This window comes from Ascaphus truei, chromosome 4 (assembly GCF_040206685.1).
Source record: "Ascaphus truei isolate aAscTru1 chromosome 4, aAscTru1.hap1, whole genome shotgun sequence".
Taxonomy (NCBI): Eukaryota; Metazoa; Chordata; class Amphibia; order Anura; family Ascaphidae; genus Ascaphus; species Ascaphus truei.
The window spans coordinates 125,115,940-125,141,470 of record NC_134486.1 but is presented as its reverse complement, the minus strand read 5'-3'; the positions used below and the strand labels follow the sequence as shown (position 1 = coordinate 125,141,470).

Sequence of the window (25,531 nt, the reverse complement as noted above, 5' to 3'; positions counted from 1 at the left end):
CGGATGCTTAGTGCAACTTCTTTGAGGACCCAGCATCCGGCGCGCCCTGGAGGGAGAGAGGCCTGGTCTCACAGAGAATGAAGCCCGGCGTGGGAGAGAGGCCCAGCAGCAGCTGGGGAGAGCCGAGGCACCAGATCACCCCAAAGGTAGGGTGTGTGAGTGTTTGTGTGTGAAGTCGGGCTGGGTGGGAGGGTTGTATTTTGTGTTGGCTGTGGGGGTAGGGTTTCCAGGTGTTCAGTTTTGAACTGGACAGACCAGTCATTTTCCCTCAGTCCGGTAAAAAATTAGAGGTAGTACCAGACATGTATGTGTCCGTATTCTCCCTCTCTGGACGTGCGGCGGGAAGCCCGAGTGCAGAGGGTGCCCGGGTGCAGGGTCCCCGCTCTTACCTCTGATACAGAAGCGGCAGAATGAGTCTACTACAGGCTGCAGCGTCTCGTAACCAATGGCAACGGGCAGTGTCACCACCTCCTGTCCCCCCCAAGGAGAAGACTGACCAATGGGAGGGCTTTACATCCTTAAGGAGCGTGTACGGCTCCCCCATTTGCTTGCCGGGAAATGTAGTTTCCTTCCAGCTTTACATGTGGGAGAGGAGAGAAGAACTCCACTGTGTCCCTGTCTGCCAGTAGGAGCTCCACAGATAAGATACCAGGAAGGGATGAGGAGGAGGAAGAAGAAGGAGTGGTGGTGGTGATACCAGGAGAGGATGAGGAGGGGGGTGAGAGAATGAGGAGCGGTGAGAGGGGTTGAGAAGATGAGGGGTAGTGAGAATATGAGGGGGATTGCAACAATCTTGGTAGTAGTGGGAGAGAAGCATTAAGACCAGTATTGCTGGCTATGTATAACTGCAGGTATGTTATCTATAAATGATCTGTCCATTCTGTAATTTTTTTTCTAAATTTCACTCCACGTATGCACCAATTTGCACCATTTCATATTCTATTTCATAAAAAATGCCCCAGAATTTTTTTACGAAATAGAATATGAAATGGTTCAAATTGGTGCATACTTGGAGTGAAATTTAGAAAAAATGACGTAACGGTCTGATCATTTATGAATAACATACCTCCACACCGACTTTGAGTGCACAGCATTTTTCACCATTGTGTCCAGTATTTTTGGAGAAGCCACCTGGCAACCCTATGTGGGGGGAGTGGGGGTATTTTTGTGTGGCTGGGGGGTATTGTTTTGTGTGTGTGTGTGGGGGGGGGGGTTGTATTTTGTCTGTGTGGGGGGGAAGTGCCTGTGTGTGGTTGAGGGAGAGGAGGGTAATTAAACAATAGGGAGGTAGGAGAGTGAGTGAAGAGGAGGGGAAGAAAAATACATGTGTAGAGGAAGTGGCTCGAGAGGGGGGGATAGAGGAGGGCTTATAGAGGAGGTGTAAGAGATATGTACAGAGGTATGCAAATGGAGACAGTTTAGGGTGAAATTAACATACTGTATGACTTTATTGAGCCTGTCCCTTTAAACAGCACAGCAAACACAAATATAGAAAAACAACAAACACCTATCTCTTTGTAAGGGCTAACGTACTTCCCCAGTCCCTCTCAGCAAGGCTGGGGGGTGTGGGGAAGCCCCTTACCCACATCACCCCAAAGTCTCTGCAGTACCTTAAAGCAGGTTGTCCTTCATGTGAGGGGTGTCCAGGTGTCTTGGTGTGATTGAGGGTCCTGCCTCTGGCAGATTCCTGGGTCCTCTGTGTCCAGGAAAAAAGGTCTGGTCTCCTTGTGTCTTGCTCTCAGAACACAGCCCTCCTGTGCTCTCAATACTCTCCTCTCCTTCTGTCAGCCCAGATATTACTGTGCCCAGAAAATCTCCCTCCTGTGTCTCACACAACGCTCTTTCACAGAGCTCTGATTAGTCCAGGTGGAGACTGACTAATTGAGTGGCTGCAGTTATCTAGCTCCATGCTGGATTCAGAGCTCTGAGGCAGCTTTTCTCTAAAACAGGGATAAGTCGCTATTACAGGGGGATAGAGGTGTGAGAGGAAGGGATAGAGGAGGGGGCTGGCAAGGAGATATGAAAGGGGGGAGGCCAGTAAGGCCAACAACATGGGGGGTGGGGGACCGGTCAAAATTCTAGTCCTGGGTCTTGAGAAATGTGTCTGCGGCCCTGGCTAGGATCCTACATCTACTTTATACCGCTGGATGCATACAATTATAAAAAAAAAAACATACTGGATCAGCACTAAAAAAATAATTAAGGGAAAATGATACTCATGTTTTCCTTTTGGTCTCAACAAGTTTCTTCTTTAATGTATCCAAAAAAAAATAGCAGAAATACAAAAAAATAGGACACACAAAGAAAGGAACTGACACAAACTGTTAACTATGCAAAATAGAGTAACGGTTTAAGACCTCCTGGCCCCTTAGTCAGGCTTAATTAAGCCAAAAGAAAAACATGAGTCTATCATTTACTCTTATTTTTTTTGTGAGTGCTGATCCAGTATGGTTTTTCAAGAACAAAAGTAAAAAATACCAACGCACGTCCCTCTATATCCCAATTTTTCCTTTACTTAGTACTGGGCAAAGTATTCTTTCTTTTTAAAAAAAATGGTGCATTCTGTTTACATCTACTTTAGAAAAATTGCTCTTTGTCACATTTATTTCTTCTAATTTATAGCAACAGATAATCAAAAAAGGTGAATCAGAAGTCAGTCCCACTCCTTGGCCTGTTACTTGCTCTTTAGGAAGGGTTGGAAAGCTCCATATAATGAAAGATTACTAGTGTTTGGAGACTGGGCCGGCTTTATGGCAGTCCCATCGGGGCCACTGCACCAAGCCCCGTGTTACAGAGGCTCTTCCCCACAACAACTGGGAGAACGCGGAGCCTCTGTAAATGTCTCTTACCTTCTACTCAACCATCTCCTTGGAGGGTCCCTCATCATGGCGTCGAGACATCAAATGGCGTAGCATTGCCATGACAACATGATGATGCATGTCGTCACAATGTCACATGATGTCTGTTGCCATGGTAAGGCAACGTCATTTGACATTGGACCCTGCTGGAGGAGAGTGAGGAGAAGCACTGAGCCACGTAATATTCACAGCCAGCCCTTTTTGGAGACATCATAGACCAGTGGTAATGCAGATAACAAAACATAGAAATTGATGGCAGATTAGCGAAGGACCACGTGGCCTAAATATTCTTCCCCTTTACCTAAATGGCTCCATATTGTTATTTTATATAGTTATAATAAACTTGTGTTGCAAAAAAAATGCAAGTTTCAGCATTTTTTGACCTACCGCTCGGTTTATTTTTGCAAGAGTGATAACACTTATAAAAAGGCAGTTTCCAGGCTATTTTGACATGTTATCACAGCTTTCTGAATAGCTACACTTGCAAAATCATTTGTAAAGTGCACTTTACAAGCGTTAAGTAACTTGTCGAAGCTACCTGAATAGGCCCTTTAAAGTCAGAAGGGACGGATGCATCTTATAAAAAATGGAAAATAAACCACTGAAGGTTAAGCCTAACACCTTGTTTAGACTCTTACTGACCCTACCGTGAGGCCATCCTGTCACATGTACACACTTTTACAAGCCAAGAATGCCACAACAACAACAACCAAAAAGCAAATAAGGTGTCTGCGCACATACAACAAGAGATAGTGGCAGATCAAGCGTATATCCACTAAACACTGGAAAGCAGAGAGAAGGATATTCAGCGCTCGTGCTGCAGATGTATTGGTTGGAAAGATCCCTGTGCTGCACGTGCATGGAGCGTCTCCCCAGAAGCTCCCACTTCAGAGGTGATCCCCCCTAAAAGGGGGGAGGACACCCTGAGAAACAGAGAAGAAAAAATGCACAAATGCGCACAAGGGATAGAATTAGTATTATTTTAATTAAAACAAACACATAGACAGCTGAGAGGATCCAACCCCTCCTCAGCTCAATGGGTTAACTGCCCAGATATATAAACCATACATATGGTCTCTAAACATAGAATACCCTAAAACAGTGAAACACACACAACAAAAGAAAAACACAATCAATGTTAAAAATAAACAAAGAGAGTATTAACAGCCCAAGGGAATTTAAATAAAAACCGCCATAGAGAGCTATAATACCGCTGACAGGGGGAAACGAACACTCACACTAAGGCAAAGGTGGGGGTCCACTGATGACCGTACGGGATCCGGATCACGGCACCAGGGAAGATGAAAACAGACACCACTAGAGCCTCAGGCAGGCTCCGTCTCAGCCTCTCAGCAAACACGCGCAGGATGACCTGTCGTGACCTCTACGCGTTTCGCACCACGTTCTCCTGACGAAGCACGTGGTGCGAAACGCGTAGAGGTCACGACAGGTCATCCTGCGCGTGTTTGCTGAGAGGCTGAGACGGAGCCTGCCTGAGGCTCTAGTGGTGGCTGTTTTCATCTTCCCTGGTGCCGTGATCCGGATCCCGTACGGTCATCAGTGGACCCCCACCTTTGCCTTAGTGTGAGTGTTCGTTTCCCCCTGTCAGCGGTATTATAGCTCTCTATGGCGGTTTTTATTTAAATTCCCTTGGGCTGTTAATTCTCTCTTTGTTTATTTTTAACATTGATTGTGTTTTTCTTTTGTTGTGTGTGTTTCACTGTTTTAGGGTATTCTATGTTTAGAGACCATATGTATGGTTTATATATCTGGGCAGTTAACCCATTGAGCTGAGGAGGGGTTGGATCCTCTCAGCTGTCTATGTCTTTGTTTTAATTAAAATAATACTAATTCTATCCCTTGTGCGCATTTATCCACTAAACACTGGCATTTTATTCTTTCAGATGATGACTTCAAGGATGTACCAGGCCTGTTCCAACAATCAAACGCAGGCGTTCCAAGAACCTAAGAGATCATCTGGTACATAGCCACTACAAGCGGACTAAACAATCTAACTGTCTTACCTCTTCGGCTCTAGGCATGTACAAATGCCATAGTTGCAAGGCCTGTGACAATGTTATCTCCACTAAATCCTTCTCGAATCACAACAACAGCATTCAACATACAGTTAATACTAGAGGTCTGCGGTTTAGCTACGGGGATTCCTTGTCTAAAATAAGGTAATTATACAGTACATGTGTGTAAAAAAAATGAGCAGCATAGATGATTGCTTTAAGGAGCTAATTTTATTGGTAATTTGTTTGCAAAGTATTTTTTGGAAATCTAAGTGGGACTCTTTTTTTAAAGTCCTGTTTCTTCTCTATTACTTGACAATCTTCTCAGAAAACCACAACTATGTTACTGCTGTTACGAAGGTGATTTGGGGACGATATTTGATATTAGATGGATAATACAGTACACTTGTGTTATAATCTGTCATAGTTTTTCTCCATACGAGGGAGAGAAAAACAATAAAAATTCAGTTAGCAAAAGATACTCATTTTTAAAAGTCATAGGGGTATATATTAAGTGATCGTGCAATATGTGGCATTCATATGCAACATGCCACTCATTTGTATGGATGTTGTTGTGCGTGCACCTACTGTACGTAAGCATCCTTGTAAGCGAAGAAACACAGGTAAATTTCAGCAGTATATGAGCATGTATAGGTCGGCATGTATTTATATAATTGTGTGAGAATGCAAAAGTAGCAGTGCCTTGTGTGTGCATTTAGCAAGTGTCAGTGAATTACTTTGTGTGCATCAGTGTGTTAATAAATTTGTTCAGTAGGGTTAAAGAGCAATAAGTACTTACGTTAGGGATCAGCAGCCAGAAATGTCAGAGGGTAATATATTGCTGCTACTATCAGCAAATGAATTAATGTTTGTGCTTACACATTTTCATATGTCCGTGTGATGACAGGCTTGCAAATATAGAACCGTACGTTTCATTTTATATGATTTTTTTTTCCTCTTAGAAAATGAAAGACCGACCTTCACCAAGAGTTTTTGCATCACATCTATACTATGATGACATCCCGAAATCCCTGTTTGAGAAGAAAGTTAAGGTAAGTGCAGCTATAATGACATTACTTCATCACTAGCTCTTCTGAATATTTATTATTATTTTGTCTATTTCCCAAGCGCGTTTATTTCCTTTACTGTTGTTGTCTTCACCGCCACTCCTGTGAGACTTTTCCACGGATCCACTACCTTGTTGAGTTAACCTCTAGTTCTTCAGATTTTTCTTCCAGTTTCAGTGCATGACCTACTCTTCTAGCATTCTGTTTTCTCTGAATAAATGTATCAGATTCCCCTTGATACTTTATTGATAGCTTTGAATTATTGAAGTGAAACTTCTTTAGTGACACCTATTCTGATGGGGCAAAACTGGAGAGATGGAGACGAAAAATGAAACGGTAGTGACGTGACGTCACGGCTCCACACCCCCCACACGCCTGCTGTGACATGCTCCTAACGGCCGCCGTTACCCCCACACGTCCGCTGCCATGGGTATACCAAGATGGCTGGCACAGAGCTTCCGGTGCTGCGGGTGTAGTAAGATGGCGGAAGCCCCGCAAGTCCTCCAGCTTTGAGAGGAGGAGCCGCTGCTCAGCCTCTCACCTCCCTCTTCGCTACCTCCGCTTCCCCTTCCCTGTGTCCCGCTGACTGAGCGCTGCCGGGGCCGGAGGAGAGGAGCCCCTGGATCATGTAATTAGTTTGCCACTTATGCAACGACATAATGGGCATATTGAATCTGGCAATAAGGCAGTTACTAGTCTGCAGACCACAATTAGTGCATCTATGGCAATGGGATATTGTATCTGTCTATCAGCAGTAACGAAGGGGTTAAGTGTAGGAACAGGCACTCTCACGTTGGCTATATAAACTTGCCTCCACACGCAGGGACCTCCCCCTACGTGCCCTGAAGAAGCGTTCACTACGTGAAACGCGTGCGTCGGCATCTTTCTCCTGCACACGCGGGAAGCCAGTTCATTTAAATTTAACAGCAGAGGGATATTGATCCGCGTTAAAAGATTTGTGGCTTCCCCCAAAGTGCATGTTCAGTGGGGATCGCGCTTCGTAACCATACAGCGCGATCCTCTTACCCAGGCAATCCTCTCCTGCACACGCGGGAAGCCTGCTCATTTGAAATTCAACAGCAGATGGATATTGATCCGCGTTGAGTGACTTACGGCTCCCCCCGGCGTGCATGTGAAGCCGGGATCGCGCTCTGTAACCATACAGCGTGATCCTCTTACCTTTAGGGGTCTATTCAACCCACCTACAGACAGGCATGTCCTCGAACATATCAGCGCTGATATAACCAAGATCAGCGCTGATATAGGGGACTATGCGACTTATAGCTAGACCGGCCCCTATTTAAACTCACAATTGGTATATAGCTGCTATACAGGGAAAGGGGGGTGGGGTGAGTGAACACTGATTCCATCCCATCATTAACCCCACACATACCCTATTAGCTGGTATTAGCTGCATTTTGTCAGTGTGTTCATCTACTCAGGAGATTCATATATTCTGTCAGTTGTTATGTGTATTTATTAGCCCTATAACCAGTGCTGACCTCAGCTGCAGCAACCACAATATAGTGGAGGTTGCTTCAACAGGCTATTATAAATACACACAGACCTCTATACTGAGTTGAGATTACCTATACCTCACTGACACCACCATAGGTGAGCCCTCAGGGTTTATAGTACAAATAGAAACACCACGGCATTATTACTACCACCTATGGTGAATCAACACTCTGCAGTATATATACCTGATAAACGCTAATATATACCTCACCTCATACTTGCTTATAAGCCTGTGTTTTACCTTATTATGTGGGCGTAATATGAATCCGCAAAAGATCTAGCGCCAACTAAGATATCACGCAGGGAGCAGTTTATTCCCACAATAGGGGTGGATACGGTCTGACCTTGCATAGTATACTAATACTATTGCACCATAAGTGTATCTTGTGAGTGTGCACTACATACCCGGATACACTTACATTGACAAAACCTCTGGGTGAGTTTTTATAGACTCCTTTCCTATACCTTTTAGGAAGCTATAACATATAGCAGTCCAAATCCCGAATATCCATAAGGGGTTTTATTACTACATCCACCCACCCAGCTCAAGGTGGGTAACATTTGGACACAGTCACGTGCTGTTACAATACACCGTTTAATTACGTTTTAACACCCATTTTTTTATTCTTGGCATTAATAAAGTATTTTAAATTTACAACTCTACATTTGTTTGTGATTGAGTGCTGGAAGACTGGGTTCTTTTTTCTCCCATATGATACAATCAGTCTCCATCCAGTCAGCACCTCACTGTGGTTATCATCAGCTGTGCGGGTTTTTCTTTGTGTATAGCATCACATCTATACTATGATGACATCCCGAAATCCCTGTTTGAGAAGAAAGTTAAGGTAAGTGCAGCTATAATGACATTACTTCATCACTAGCTCTTCTGAATATTTATTATTATTTTGTCTATTTCCCAAGCGCGTTTATTTCCTTTACTGTTGTTGTCTTCACCGCCACTCCTGTGAGACTTTTCCACGGATCCACTACCTTGTTGAGTTAACCTCTAGTTCTTCAGATTTTTCTTCCAGTTTCAGTGCATGACCTACTCTTCTAGCATTCTGTTTTCTCTGAATAAATGTATCAGATTCCCCTTGATACTTTATTGATAGCTTTGAATTATTGAAGTGAAACTTCTTTAGTGACACCTATTCTGATGGGGCAAAACTGGAGAGATGGAGACGAAAAATGAAACGGTAGTGACGTGACGTCACGGCTCCACACCCCCCACACGCCTGCTGTGACATGCTCCTAACGGCCGCCGTTACCCCCACACGTCCGCTGCCATGGGTATACCAAGATGGCTCGGTGCTGCGGGTGTAGTAAGATGGCGGAAGCCCCGCAAGTCCTCCAGCTTTGAGAGGAGGAGCCGCTGCTCAGCCTCTCACCTCCCTCTTCGCTACCTCCGCTTCCCCTTCCCTGTGTCCCGCTGACTGAGCGCTGCCGGGGCCGGAGGAGAGGAGCCCCTGGATCATGGAGGGTAACCGAACAGATATCGCCGCCGGCGCCGCTCCTAATGGCCGCTGCGCTGTCCGCATATTCCGCGCATGTGCGCACAGACACGTTGGCTCCTGCTCTGGTAACGTGGGAAGCGGGGGGTTTAAGCACACCGCTTCCCACGCAGCACTTCCGGAGGGGGGGCCCACTTAAGCACAGTATCTGCCCCTCACATATGCCCGGCCTTTACAAAATAAATGCCCCTTATACATTAGTAACCACTATACACGTGTCAGCTAATTACAACCATTGCCCCCGTCACACAAATTGCCCCTTCGCCCGCATTACTTCCCTACCAGCATCCTCAATTTGCCCCTTTATAGTTTCTGACACCTCAACATGCATCTCACACACAATACTTGCCCCCCTGATTAATGATTCTCAGTAATATGCCGCATTTGCCTTCTCTCCCCCCCTCGTATTCTGTATCTGTCCCTTCACAAACAGCAATTGCCCCCTGCCCATTACACTGCCTTGCATGCACCCATGCACCAACCACTGCTCACTCTAATGGCAAACACCACAAATTTACAACTTCCAAACAACTACCCAAATTCCTACTCGTACTGTTACTCTCTTTAGCAGGTGATATTGAACCTAACCCAGGTCCTCCCATTTCAGCTCTGTCCCATGCCCCTGTGAATTCCACCTTTAAATTCCAAAAAGGGCTATCTGTCGCCCATATAAACATCCGGAGCCTGCTGCTCAAACTGGACGAACTAAGTGCTTGGTGCCTTATGCATAAACCCAAAGCCATCGTTCTTACAGAAACATGGCTAACCCCTAAAACCCCTTATGCAAATATCGCCATTCAGGGATACTCCATTTTTAGGAGAGATAGGTCAAAGAGAGGAGGAGGGGTGTTATTTTATATTGCAGACACCTTAAAATTTACACTGTTAAATTACCCACCAAGCCCACCCTCTTTTGAAATACTAGTTGGCAAAATTTGCCTCCCCTTTTCTAAGCCCATCTTGGTTGCTGGCATCTACCGCCCCCCTAAAGCCCCTCTACAATCCCTGACTGATATCACCCAATCTCTTGGCTCCATTTCCTCTCTGAATGAGAAGAGTGAGCTGCTAGTTCTTGGGGATTTAAACTTCAATTGGCTTGACCCTAAAAACCACAAAATCCAGATACAACTCAAGTCACTTAACCTATCACAACTCATTTCCCAACCCACACGGATAAACCTGAAATCGCATAACCATTCCTTGCTAGACTGGATTCTCGCCTCAAACCTCAGCAGAATCCAATCCTCTGGCATTCTTCCTGACATTTTCAGTGACCATGCAATAGTGTACTGTGTAAGGAAAATTAAACCGCCCCATTCAAGCCCTAAAGTTCTCCTCACTAAAACATTTAAAAACTTTAACCCACAACACTTTAGGGATGACCTTACAACTGCCCATGGCACAGAATCGATTTAATTCCCGACCCTGATTCTGCGCTCGACTATTTCCAATCCGAGTTCTTAAAACTCTGCGATACCCATGCTCCACTACGCAAAATAAGGGTACGGGGGGGCCACCTTCCATGGGTTACAACTGACCTTATTGCACTCTACCAGCTCAGGGATATCTTGTGGAAAAGCTACAAAGTAACTGGCACTACCAAGGATCTCAATCACTACAGATGCATGCGGAATATGTGCACAAGGCAAACAAGGCATGCAAAAGCACAATATTACTCTGACAATCTCCACCAAAATACATCAAACCCAGCTAACTTCTGGCAGGTTATCAACAATATATTCCAGCCTCCTAACCATCAACAACCAAGTAATATCACTAAGGGGGATATTACTCTGACAAACCCCACTGACATTGCAAATGCATTCAATGATTACTTTGTGGGGTGTGCCAATAACTTATTAGCGAAACGCAGCCCAAACCACAAATCTAAATCTCATCCTGGGAGTACACACATAGCCCCACCCCCTGCCAACACTGCCCACAATTTTCAATTTGGCCCAGTATCTGAAGAGGAGATTATACAAGCACTCCTCAAACGAAAACTAAGCAGCCAATGTGGACCTGACTTACTACAATCTAGGTTCCTACGACTTGGTGCCCCAGCCATTGCCAAACCAATTGCGTCCATAGTCAACTCTATCCTGTCTATAGGCCATATCCCTAAGACCTGGAAAACTGCCAGAGTTGTCCCAATCTTCAAAAGTGGGGACAAAAACACTGTCTCAAACTACAGGCCAATCTCACTTCTCCCAATTCTATCCAAAGTCATGGAAAAATGTGTCCACTCCCAATTAAGCGATTTCTATACCAAGACAAATTTCCCTAGCCAATTCCAATCTGGGTTTCGTCCCAAACACTCCACGGTAACTACCCTGCTAAAAGTTTGCAATGAAATCCAGTGTGGAATGGAACGGGGACATCTCACTGGTGCAGTATTCCTAGATGTTGCAAAGGCTTTTGACACAGTTGATCATGCTATCCTGCTTAACAAACTCCAGAGGTCTGGAATAGGGAAGCATGCTTTAAACTGGTTCCAGTCCTACCTATCAGGAAGATCCCAACATGTGTCCATCTCAGGCTCTAACGCCAACCCCCTGGATATCAAGTGTGGTGTCCCGCAAGGCTCTGTTCTGGGGCCCCTACTCTTCTCAGTGTTCATTAATGATCTTCCCACAGCTTGTAAGGGAGCCTCAATACACATGTATGCAGACGACACAATCCTATATGCACACAGCCATAGCCTCTCCGACCTTCAACACATACTTCAGTCTGACTTTTTGAGACTCGAAAACTGGATTTCCCAAAACAAACTGTTTTTAAACACTGACAAGACTGTAACAATGGTATTTGGGACCAAGACTAAATTTGTAAAGCTTCCAGTGACTGAGCTCCTGATTAGAACCAACGCTAACACCACCCTAACCCCTGTCACTAGTTTTAAATACCTGGGCTTATGGTTTGACTCCCACTTAACATTCGGAATGCACATTGATACTCTGACAACCAAGACCTATGCCAAACTAGGGGTACTTTACAAGAACAAATCCTCCCTAAGTCTCCTGGTCAGAAAGCGTATCGCACAGCAGATGCTAATGCCAATTATTGACTATGGAGACATAGTATATGGCTCGGCACCTCAAACCCACCTTAGCAAACTTGACACCCTCTACAATTCAATTTTTCGTTTTGTTCTCCAATGCAACTACAACACACATCACTGCGAAATGCTCAAAGAACTAGATTGGTCATCACTAGAGTCTAGGCGCAAAGTTCACCTTTCCTGTCTTGCCTTTAAATTCTTCATGGGCAAGCTACCCAGCTATCTGAACATGCTCCTCACCCCTACCACCTGCAGCACTTATCACCTGAGATCAGACTCCAAAAGACTGTTCATGGTCCCAAGGCTCAACAAAGTATCCGTACGTTCCTTCTTCTCCTACAGTGCACCCCAAAACGGGAACAACCTACCAGAGACTCTCACATCCACCACCAGTTTAAGTTCTTTCAAATCTAAGGCTGTCTCACATTTTAATCTGGTCTGTAACTGTTTCATACGCCCATAATATAAATTATCTTTAACTGTGCATGCAATGTCTTGTATATAATGTATACCCTGTTCATTTATGTAACTGTATTTGTAACCATGTATTATTTGTCTTACTCTGTGCCCAGGACATAATTGAAAACGAGAGGTAACTCTCAATGTATTACTTCCTGGTAATTTTTTTTATAAATAAATAAATAATCTATTGCCCTATGCCATTGATATCAGGTTTCCTTTACACAATTAACCCCTGACACGCATTAATTACCCCCTGGCACGCATTAATTGCCCGGGTACTCACAGTTCCTGATATCCGATATGAACACGGCCAGGACCCGCATCCCGTCCCCATTGGACACGGCCGGCACCTTCCTCACACCCGAGGACAACCTTATAGCCCAGCAGCAGCCGCCGAGTCCGGGGTCCTGCGTGCACGCAACCCCAGCGTTTGTCTCCCCGGCTGTGTGTATGTGTGTAACGTATGAATGTGTGTCTCCGGGGCCGGTGTGGCCGCGTCTCCCGGGGCGGGGGGGGGGAGAAGAAAGAGTCAGGAGACTCAGACAGCCGCTGCGGGTCCGCACCTCTGCCTGGGGTGGGGGGAGTCAGGAGAGAGGGGGCAGGACACAGAAAGAGAGACACACATATACTGACAGACACACACATACACACATTGACTGACACATACACATACACACATTGACTGACACACACACACACACACACACACACAAACACTGACTGACACACATACACACACACACTGACTGACACACATACACGCACACACACACACTGACTGACACAAATACACACACACTGACTGACACACACACACACACACACTGACACGCACACGCACGCACACTGACACACATACGCACGCACACTGACTGACACACACAATGACTGACACACACACGCACACACACTGACTGACACACACACGCACTGACTGACACACACACGCGCACACACTGACTGACACACACACGCACTGACTGACACACACACGCACACACACTGACTGACACACACACACTGACTGACACACATACATACACTGACTGACACACATACACACACTGACTGACACATACACACACTGACTGACACACAGACACACTGACTGACACACATACACACACACTGGCACACATACACACGCACGCACACATACACACGCACGCACACTGACACACGCACGCACACTCTGACACACACACACACACTGACTGACACACACCCAAGTGATGCGCCGAACACCGCCCAATAAACATTACCCCGCCAATCAAATTTACTCATGCTCTAAGCAGTAATAATATTATTGTTACTTTATATGTTGCTGACAACACACAAAGAAGTTTCACTTACTATGCGCGTGCACAGCACACACAGCTTTTTTACATTTCTATCATATCCACCCACCCTTTTCTTTCTTCCATGGTGTTCATATTGAGGGCTTTTTATCTCTCCAAATTAGGATGCAAACAATACATATTATGTGTTCCATATTTACATAGCGCCAACAGCTTTGATACAAAGACATCAGTGTGCAAAGAGAAAAATACAAAATACACAAGACAATAAAAAATAAGGTAAAATGCATTCCTTACCCCAAAGGAGTTTACAATCTAAGGCCTAGATCAACCAAGGTTTAGCAAACTTTTGCTAGCATTCATACGACTGGGGCTAAAGCTCAGCACTCCTTTATTGATGTTGGCTAAGTGGTATGTTTTGAGGCAGAACGAGGTGGAGTATGTTGGTGATGTTTACAGAGCATTGCTAATAGGTATTGTACTGTACGTGCCTATGTACTGGTTAGTTAAGTAATTTTAAAGCATTTATTCAAAAATAATTTTTATGTACAGTTTGTCTTCCAGGTGGGGAGAAAAAAAGCTTGGCAGATAGGGAAGGGATAGGCGTTCCTTAGATAGGGAGTAACAAGTGAAAGCTCTATGCATAGAGAAGCAGTATAGGAGAATGGCGAAAAGAAGAGCCGGTCTAGAGCAGATTTTAACATGGGTGTAATGGGAGACCAGACAATTACACCGAGCGCAAGCACAGACAGGAGTTAAATAAATGGAGTTTATTATGCCCAGAGCAAACACGAGCAACACAGTGCACAATAGAAAGCTTAAAGCTGCAGTTCAGTCAATATCCTGCATGTGTGTTTTTTTTTAATAAATCAGTTCTGTAGTAAGAAAAAATACTTTTAGCATTTTCTGTTTTAAAAAAACAACTTTGAAAGACCAATTTTCTTGTATTCTATTTTAACAACCATTTGCTAAGGCACAGCCCCTTCATGTCCTGTCACAAGCCCTGGCACACCCCTTTGTGAGCCCTGCCCTCCGTCTTGCACATGTCAGTGCAGGAGTGCTCATGAATATTCATGAGCTTCCACTGAGTGACAGAAGCAGAGGAAAAACATATCCCATATCTAAAGATTTCGCCAATCAATACATGGAAAATGATTTGACTGGCAGCTATACAGTTCTTTAGCTAATTAGAGATTGCCCACATGAAACTATTGAATTAAAAAAATAAATTAAAAAAAAATAAAAAATAAACTGAACTGCAGCTTTAACTTACCAAAACAGAGAGTTATGCGGGAATCACAAAACCTGGAGAAATCAGAATCTCCCAAAAGATCCCTAGTTGTTGCACTCCATGGCTGCTAAGATAAAGGGGGTTAAATACTCCCCGACACAATGTCTAATTGGCTTATAGAGGTACACAAAGTAACTGCTCCCAGCACTGTGGGAGGACGGTTACCGGGTTACTTTGTGCATCTCTATAAGCCAATTAGACATTGTGTCGGGGAGTATTTAACCCCCTTTATCTCAGCAGCCATGGAGTGCAACTACTAGAGATCTTTTGAGAGATTCTGTGATCTCCTGGTTTTGTGTTTTTGTGTAACACCATTCCTATGCACCGGCTGTGTCTTGACTTATGATTCAATATATTACTTAAATTGGTGAGCGGACAACCACAAGTTAAATTATGGGGGTGTAGCCACGTGTAAAAATGGTATACAGTTCTCTCTCATTCTAGCAGTAAGCTTGGTAAGTATACAGGATTGCCAGCATCAATCATGGAGGTTTGCCCTCACACCCTGGTGAGGTGTCATATATAGTCAAGGGGAGTGGCAACAGGCTCTGAGTCCACTGTTAGTGACATCAGAGATGTGGCTGTTTCCTAAGGTATATAAGACACAGAACTGCCCAAAGTTAGTGTGTCAAGAAAGAGGTCAAGTGTGTTAATTAAGAGTTCCAGAAAAGGATTCTACAGCAAGTAGTCTGACCTGCAGCAGTAAGGCTGGCAGGGCCTACCCTGTGTCCAGGGACCTGGCACAGGTGGTGATCTCCCTGAGGGGAGAGGTGATCCAACTCCATTGGGAGGGCAGATCTTCTGAAAGGAGAGCACTGAAGAAGATGAGCGGCTAAGCTGTTTGCTGCGAGGGGCAGTCTGCCTATACCATCAATAAAGATGCCCTTGTTCACAAGAACCCCCATGTGTGAGTGTGAAGTTACTCCACAGAGGAAGGCACCACAGAGGAGTTCCTCATCAGAACCATCTCCTTGTGGACGCAGAGATCCTGATGAGGTGGAGGCGCTGCACTGTATGTAGGTAGGACTCATGCACACTACCTCAGCTGCCTGTCTGGGTTGACATCCCCCAAACACCATCATGCGGGTGACTCAGGAGTCCTGTTGCCAACAGGTGCACCACCAGACACGACCATGTAATGGGGACCGGTTAGACCACAGGGGCCAATCTGAGATTGGGTGGGTCAGGAGGGTCCAGAAAAACCGTTACAGGGGAATACTAGCTCACTAGGTACTATGCTCTGACATAGCTAGCTTACCCAGGATGTCATCCACGATCTGTCCGTATCACAGTATACCAGTACCTTGGGATGATAGCCACCCGCTTGCAGGTTCAAATCTTCCACTAGTCTCTGACACCAAGACTAGCTATGAACAAAGGAAAAACTCTGAATAACTGTGGAGCCCTGATCAGCATCTGCTTACATACTTTCCCAACCTCATCTGAAACCATGAAAGACCAGGTGTCGACAAATCAGTAAAGAAATTGTCTTTGCTGGACAATAAGAGGGCAAGGGCTCGCCTGAGATGGAGCAATCAGGGCTGTGGGGAGTTATAGTGCTTTAGTACAGCCCACAAATGCAGGCTTAAGGAGAGTTCACACTGACCAATGGAGATCAGGGCTACAATCTAGGCCTTGGTTCCCCGTTTCCAAATCATATCTGCCACCGAGATAGGCACCTCAGAGTTAGGGATGAATAAAAGCTCTGGTTTTTAAATACATGTCCCCCAACCTGAGTCCACGCCCTTTCCTACTTCCCTGGTGTTCCCAAGCACATCACCTAGCCCAGATTAGATTACAGTCCAAGACATTATTGTGTGCTGGCTGGGCTGAGTGAATTATTCACCCACCACACAATGGAGCTTTACAAAATCAACCGAATCAACACAGGGAATAAATTGTCTACATGGAGGAAACACAGTATACATTCGGCTACATAAAATGGCCATATATGCCTATAACCTAGGCTACCATCTTGATGGGTAGGGACAACCAGCAGGCTTAACCTTCAATATGCATTCCAGACTACCATCATAGTGGGCATAGCTTGAATGTGCTAGAAGGAGGAGCTGAGGATTCTGAAGTCCTGAAGGAGAGAAGGGGAATTTTGTAGGTAATTTGAATTTGACAGAAAGCTCTGCTTTCATAATGTGGTGGAAAATGTCAGTAAAAATGTGTTACATTTTATTAGTAAATACATTTTTGCTATTGTACAATGGGAAGGTCTAGTTCGTTACTGTAAATCTTTGCTTCCAGACTTTAAAATACATGTTTCATCTGGTTGTTATACCAGCACACTCCACTGCCCCTCCCCCCTCATATCACCAGAGCTGGAGGAGTAATCGGTATAACAGGCCTGCATTGATAGTTAAATATACTTGTAACATCCTTTCCCTACCCCTAAGGGAAACCGCAGGTGTTATGCGCTTAGGTGCTATCTGTTGGCTTACAGGAAACCAAGCCTCCGCTAGTGGGGAGCCTGATGTGAATGGGTGCAGCGCCTCGACCCGTGAGGATCCCAGCATTGGCGGGATAGCTCCTCATGGGAACCGGTATACCTATACTGTATACCCCAGAAATCACACTCACACAGGTAATGCAATATGTCTTTACTGTGATCCCACAGTATAGCAATACAATAACAATAATAAGGGTGCTTCTCTCCCCCACAATACTTAAGATACCCTGGGCACCGGTAACCCTGTGTCCATCAGAGCCTTCCCTTGTCCCAAGTGTATATGTGAGGGCAGCGCTACCCTTGTGTATATTTGGTGTACTCTACCTTCCTTGTTCAGGCCTAACCATTAGATGCGTCCTAGATGGGGGTGATCAGGTCCCATGCCGCGGGGTCTCCGACAACAATCCCCTCTCGCCTCATGTCCAGGCCGCGCACGCGGTGCTGTCTCCAGCCGGAGTAACTCGTGGCACAGTCTGGTGTCCTGCTCCGCTGCGGAGAACTTACTATTGGGTAATCCCTATACTGTGGGCGAACCCCTCACACACTTAACTACCATGAGGGGGCTACCTAGGGCCTAGGGGTAAAGAGTGGCCTAGTCCAGGAAGCTCCCAACTCCCTGGACACTACCTCCTCCTTCCACGGCTCTCTCAGGACTGACCTCGTGGCCTCCAGTCCCGCCGAGGATTTACTAGTCTCCAGGCCCTCCCCTTCCAGCGGCGCCAACCACAACATGGCCGCCACGCTACACACAGTCCATACTACACATGCGGCGCCAACTGCAAGATGGCTGCCACAACTTCCCCCGATCCTCCTGAGCCACGGAATTGGCTCCCTACGGAGGTAAGGAAAGTGCCCTGCTACATACTTATGTTCAAAATCCATGATAATCTCCACTAGACTGAACTAAGATCTGGTCATCTAAATAGGTGTGGTGCATGCTACAGTAGTTGCTCTCCTTGCCCAATTTTGACAAGTTGCTCAGATATGTTGTATTTTTTATATAATATATGTAAAGTAGAGAATGGCGTTAACAGGCAAAACAATATTCCCACTATTTTTTTTATTATTTCCTAGAAGATACACAGATACACAAGATGTATATAAACATTGGCTAACACTCTTTACTTACAAAACCTCACTTTAGTGCAGAAACTCCTAACTACAGTAGACAATACAGTATTTCACATACCTAACTTGCATATTATAAAATAACACAGATTATAGACAATATGTTCATATATTTTTTTGTGCTTTTTTTTAACAGACCTTAGTCATTTTTCGGAATCCGAAAGACACGGCTGTCTCGTATTTTCATTTCTATAATAATAATCCGGTGCTTCCTACCTACAGTTCTTGGGATTTGTTTTTCGAGGATTACATGAATGGAAAAGGTAGGGTTTTCACGTATTATGACCGTCACTAACATTTTGAATTATCATGTAAAAATGCATGCATTTAATAGAAAGAGTGGCATAAGAAAGAGTGATTATTTTTTTGCAGTTAAAATTCTATGTTTCTGTGTACTTCTTAGTAGTTTACAAATTACCTCTCTATGTTTTAGTACTCTGGGGGTCCTATTTTGATCATGCTCTTGCCTGGAACAAACACATTGATGAGGAGAATGTCTTGATAATTACGTTTGAAGAGATGAAAGAGGTGAGTGCAGATTTCTATGGATTTCTTTTAACCCTTTGGGTGCTCTGAGATGTAACTACTATGGGGTCGGACACGTAAAGTTTGTGCTTGTTTTTGTAGGGAGATCACGTCCTTCGCTCCAATGGAGCACAGGACACGATCTATAATGAAGAGGAATGGAAGGGGGATGACTCTTTCCCTTCCACCCCATCGTCAGTGATGGAGTGATAGCCAGTGCCGGAAGGGTTGTGGCACTCTGGTGCCTTGATCCCTCAAGAGGTTAAGAGGCACTCCCTTTTATGAGTAAAGTTATTTAAGGACAGTGGAGCTGAATGACCCCCCTAGATAAGTATTACTACTTTACAATATTTTTTAACCTTTGAACATTTCAATAGTAAACAAATGCTCTAGAGAGATTTTACAATCTTTATCAAAGCTATGGATATGTTTTTCTTTTTGCTCTGTTCTTTGTTCACACAGAAGTAGCTGATAAGCTAGAAGTGCCAGGTCTCACCTGACATGAACCTTGTCTACAGGAAAAGAAAAAATTGCGCACCAAAGGCAAGAATTAAATACAAAAGTGTAAGGAGTGTGCAAAATATAATATAATAAATACACGACCTGAATACAGGATAAAGGAATCGGCTGCTAATCAAAAAGATGGCCCAACGTCTCACGCTAGAACAGTAAAAAAAAAAAAAAGACAATAGAAAAGCGCACAACTCATAGTGTAGTAAGCAAAATAAATATATCAATCAAATGGTGAGTGTGAGTAATGCACGTACAAGATCAATAGTAATATAGGACATGTCATTCATTAACCAGCATAATACCGCAGTCGGGCAGGAACCCTCGCAGGAAAGGGTTATCTTCAATCACTGAGTCCGGTAGGGATGGTAAATAAGTATGCCCCGTCCAGCTTCCAGCTTTTGGTAGGCTCACTGGTAAGTGTATAAATATAATGTCTATGTCTGGCAGCGACCACAGGACAAATGGCAACTGCACAAGGCTGGTATAGATCGAATCCTCTATGCTTCTGTCTCCAAGTAATGCCAGGAAAAACACAGCTGGTTCTTCTGTCGCAAAAGCACTTGCTGTAACTCCCTCAGTGCCGCTAGTGTCTTTCCTCCTTCTCCTAAACACCATGTGTAGGAGATGTGTGCAGAGGTATGCAATGGAGACCGTTTTAAGGTGAAACTGAAATAAGGCTTTATTGCGCCTGTTCCTTTAACACGGCAAAAATATTAAAACTAAACAAAATAAGGGCCTACTGTGCTTTGGAGAATATCTATACCTTTACTCCAGCCCTCTCTAACTGGGTGGGTAGCTAAGCTAATTACCACCACACACACACACACACCCATACACATATATACAACAGTCCAACAAGAAAGTATCCTATCTGTTCTTGTAGCTGTTCTCTGCTCTCCTGTGTCAGAAACCTTGTGTGCTATGGAAATGTCTGTGTCCAGGTATAGAGGTCTTGTCCCGTTGTCTTGCTGTCAGCATACAGTCCTTCTGTGTGCATCAAGACATCTTTTCCTCTGGTCAGCCAAGTTGTGGGCTAAGAAAATCTCCTTCCTGTTTCTTATATCAGGCTTTTTCTAACTGTCCTAATCAGTCAGGTCTGCGGTCTGGTTGATTAAACACAAAAGAACAGCGCACAACGCTCATAGTGTATTAAAAATATATAATGTGAGGCACAATAAACGGTAAGTAAACTGCATACATCAAGGTATGAATTAATGAAGCATTTCAAGGGACAAATTACCCAAGCACCAACCAGCCGACTCGTCTCTACTCAGATGTCATCTGATATATCATGGGGTCTCCACATAAGGGGGTTCCACATCTGCCACAGGATGTTCCAGCCCGATCGATCTGTGGCTCAGTCACCAGTGGCGCCGTAAGGGTAAATAGTGGGTAAGTCCCAAGTAGGCAATAACCCTCTTAGTCCTTCATAACGGAGGATAGTAGCACAAAGTTTGTTCCACTGCGATAGATCTGGGCTGTACTGTTCACATCACTTTCACTGGGGTGGTGTGTAAGAGTGTTAAAGATCACATTACTTTCACTGGGGTGGTGTGTAAGAGTGTTAAATTGTAGTAGCGCACCTATATTCTGTTTTTTTGGAGTCTGGTTGATTGCCTGTGCAATTAACCAGCACACTGCTGGATTTAGAGACAATTTTTCTCAACAGTGATAAGTTCCTGTTACACCATGCAAGACAGATACCTGCTCAGGAGGGAGGGAGAGGAGAATCCCTTTCAGTTGACAAGCTCTGTTACCGCTAGTGTCTTTTCTCCTCCTTCTCCCAAATGCTGTACAAGACGGCTGTCTGCTTAGAGGGGAGAGAGGAGAGGGGGGATCCCTCTCAGCTGACAAGCTCCGTTGTAAACGGGATACTCACAAGTCACACCTTAGTTGTTAGTGCGGTCGGTTTCAGGAAGCACAGCGTGCGGCAGAGTACAACACAGCAGTAGTGCCTATGGGAAGCACACGAGGAGGGCTTACAGCATCTACACCTCTTAGGGTTAAATAAGCATACAAAGTGTCCAATGGAAAGTTCAAAAACAAGCACAAAACAGCTAAAACATCTATTTGCAATAGCTGATAATCCAACACATTTCATATGGGTAACCATACTTCATCAGGCTCTAAATGTCTACAAATCACTGTAAAGCAGCCCTACACTACAGATGTGGCCGGACCGGACTGCTGCCATGCATGATCATGGCCCTAGAAACCATAAGGAGCCAGGGAGGATTAAATCTGCGGGGGTTCATGATTCTGAATGGGACCCCCACAGCGTTAATCCAAGCAAGCCACCAGTCTGGAAGAGCTGTGCAGAGGAACATAAATAGTCTCTCTCTGTGTCTCCCCAAAGTAGCTCTGATGGTGAAAAGCAGTCAGTACAGTTTTCCCAGGCCCTTGATAACGCAGATACCCATATATCGGTATCTATGTCATGAGGGGGGATAACATAGGATCATAATAGGTCATCTACATCAATGAGATTGGACAGAACATTTAAATCTTTTAAATGTCCTCTCCACCCCCATTGATGTAAATGACCAACTATGGTCCAATAGTTTTCCCCCTCATGAAATAGATATTGATATTTGGGCATCTACATCATCAAGGGACAGACTGGGCTAATACAAATAAGAGTACTGATACAATATTAAAATACATTACTTACCCCAGTTTCATTACCTTAGTGGCTAATAGAGCTATTGACCATTACTGTGGGGTGGAGGGTATACTCCTGTTGGTGGTAGAGGGTGGATGAACATGGGATTTGCCCTGGAGTGGGTGGTTAAGCCTCCTGGGATGGGTGATGGGAAGGATTAACCTTGTCATTACCTTAGTGGTTAGCCACTAAGGTAATGAAGGGGGGTAAGTTTATTTATTTATAAAATATTTTACCAGGAAGTAATACATTGAGAGTTACCTCTCGTTTTCAAGTATGTCCTGGGCACAGAGTAAAACAAATAATACATGGTTACAAATACAGTTACATAAATGAACAAGGTATACATTTATATACAAGACATTGCATGCACAGTTAAAGAAAATATATATTAAGTAATTTATTGTAATATTGTACTGTATTTTTTTTATATCAGTCCGGTCTGTCCTGCCCCTTGATGATGTACTGTAGATGCCTGAATATCAGTGTCTATATTACAATATTTTGGTCATCTAAATAATCAAGGGGACAGGACATTTAAATCTTCATATTGAAGTGAAGATAACATAGGCACATGTGGAACATATGTAGTTCATATGTAAAATATTTTACTGCTGACTGTTGAAAAAGGAAAGTATGCTGTCTATCTGAATCCACATCTAACCTCCATGTGGAACTTAGGTTGTTTAATACCAATAAACATTCAACCTTGCTGTATCCACTCCTCCCCCTTGAGAATGTGCGCGTTAACACGTGAAACATACGTCGGGGTTTCGGTGACGTCATTACGTTGACAGTAACGTGCACGAGGCAGATAGATCTTGTTTCCGGACGCGTACCCAAGACACATAGTAGAGAACGCTTACTGTGGATACAGCCAGGTTGTATGTTGATTGGTATTAAACAACCTAAGCTCCACATGGAGGTTAGATGTGGATTCAGATAGGCAGCATACTTTCCTTTTTCAACAGTCAAATATTTTACATATGAACTACATATATTCCACCTTATAGCAGTTAAACATAGTTACATACAGAAGCGAGGGGTGGATACAGATAGACTGCATATCTGTTCCATTAGCAGCCAACACTCCATTCAGACACTATATGTGCTTTAGACAGGCTGCATATTTATGTTCACTTACAACCAGCGTTCTACACAATAGCATAATGTGCTGGGTCTACTTATATATTTTGTACTTTTGATATGTTTTCCCTGACTAATTAATTAAATACCGCTATATGGGAACTAGCCCCTAATTACTGTGTGGCTGTCCGGTTACCATCTGCTTTAATATAGATACTCATCTGATATATTACGGTATCATACATATATCTGCCCCCACTCAGTGCATGGGGATTTTATCATTATTTTAAGTGTTTTGTCATATTTTATCTGTTACATTAAAACTTTATTATTTTTTTGTATTCGTGTGTGACCAAATTGCGGTCGACCCTATTTGGAGGGTTTGGCTATTCAAGCCTTCATGGCGGCCATGCTATTACGTTTAGTGTGACTTATCTTGAGTGCAACTATTAGGGTTTTTTTGTGATCTCTTATCATTTTTGTCTGTGCCTATGTTATATTCTCCTCCCCCCTTGCACCAGATAATATTTTGTGTTTTTGGTCTATGGTGAGCGACGTGTTATTGTGTATGTTTTATTGAAGTGAAGAGTCTGTTATGCTAAAGTGATTTTTCTCATTGAAGGACCTTCCTGTGCAATTGAAGAAGATATCTAAATTCTTTGGGATCTCTTTGACTGAGGACCAAATTCTGTTAATTGAAAACCGAACGACCTTTAAATCTATGAAAGATAAATCTAAAGAGACACATGGTATAATAGCTGATGCTTTGTTCCGTAAAGGTAAGTAATGGGAAAACAAATACAAACTAATTTACAGTAGATAAAACCAGTTTTATATTTTATATTGTTGGATGTTAATGAATACCTTTATATTAACCATAAGAGTACCGGAGGGGCCGCGGCAGAAGAGTGGCATAACCCCTCCAGCAGTTCGCGATCACGTGGTCGCTCCATCACTGATGACAGAACAGATGGGTAGGAGTCACATCCCTTCCTTTCCTCATAGTGTGGATCACATCGGAGCGCAGGATGGGATTTCCCTTAGTAAAACCAGCAGGCTTTTTTTATACATAGCAACTACATCAAGGGGCCCTGGAGTGCCAGATTCTATGATATAGTTTCTACACCCTGAGGGCACTCAAAGTATTGATTCAAAATGTTCCCCCACATCTGGCATATATACTGTCATAAGGTTGTAAAGAGCTGGTTCATTATTATTTTTTAAAATATAATAACATTCAAAAATAATTGTAGTTAATTAATTGTCTAATGATGTTAGTTTGTGTTTAACAATATGAATGTATAGTAGCCTTTTAAGAATTAGAAATGTAACTCTTTTTTTGTATAAAAAATATCTATTTGGAAAGTAGCCCAGTAAAATATATTTAACACAGTAATGAAGTCCCTTGCAATAAGTACAGATGTAGCAGATGTTATTACCTAGTGAACGCACAAAACAACGTCTTAGATAATGCGTTCACCTTAGACATTGTTTTCAATAGCATTATTGTTATATAACTTCTGTTACTTCAGTATATGGGTGGGTTCTCCTTCCTATACCACAGCCACTACAGAAAATGAATAAATGTAGACTGTGATAAAAACTCACAAATACAAAAAACATGTTATATCGTGATACAAGCAGATTCAATGAGCCAAAAGGTTCATTCCCCAGTTAATTTTTTTTCCTCAAACACATTTATATAATATTTTTTGTGTACCAATTGTTGTGTAATCAATGCATAAGTAGATAAGAAAATGCTCACAGGTAAAAGATGCAAAAAAACATTTGAATCACAACCATATGGAAGAAAATAAAGTCCATAACTGCTAAATAATATACTGTATATATGTAAAGGCAGAACGCTAACTCGTTTTCTCTTTTGAAAGGAGACGTAGGGGACTGGAGCAGCCTTTTTACTGAAGCTCAGAGCCAAGAGATGGATGCCAAGTTTGAACTGTGTCTAGCAGGAACAAAGCTGGGAGAGAAGTTGAACTATAATAAATATTGCAAGTTTTAAAAGTCATTACTTAAAACATGTCTTCAAATAAAAGAATGTATCACTGCTACCTTCATTT

At 43.6% G+C, this 25,531-nt stretch overlaps 1 protein-coding gene across 1 annotated transcript; it reads left to right on the top strand.

Moving 5' to 3' along the window:
- The first annotated feature begins 410 nt into the window (after nucleotides 1-410).
- LOC142492296 (sulfotransferase 6B1-like) lies at nucleotides 411-25,531 on the top strand. Its single transcript, XM_075594967.1, has 6 exons — nucleotides 411-560; nucleotides 5,836-5,925; nucleotides 18,804-18,930; nucleotides 19,101-19,195; nucleotides 24,076-24,232; nucleotides 25,343-25,531. Exons 1-6 carry the CDS (start codon nucleotides 411-413, stop codon nucleotides 25,471-25,473), a joined length of 750 nt encoding a protein of 249 aa, XP_075451082.1. The 3' UTR covers nucleotides 25,474-25,531.

Coding starts and splice junctions, on each gene's coding strand:
- LOC142492296 (XM_075594967.1), top strand. CDS start 411: ATGAGTCTACTACAGGCTGCAGCGTCTCGTAACCAATGGCAACGGGCA. Junction 5,926..18,803: donor TGTTTGAGAAGAAAGTTAAG/GTAAGTGCAGCT, acceptor TTTTTTTAACAG/ACCTTAGTCATTTTTCGGAA. Junction 24,233..25,342: donor TGATGCTTTGTTCCGTAAAG/GTAAGTAATGGG, acceptor CTCTTTTGAAAG/GAGACGTAGGGGACTGGAGC.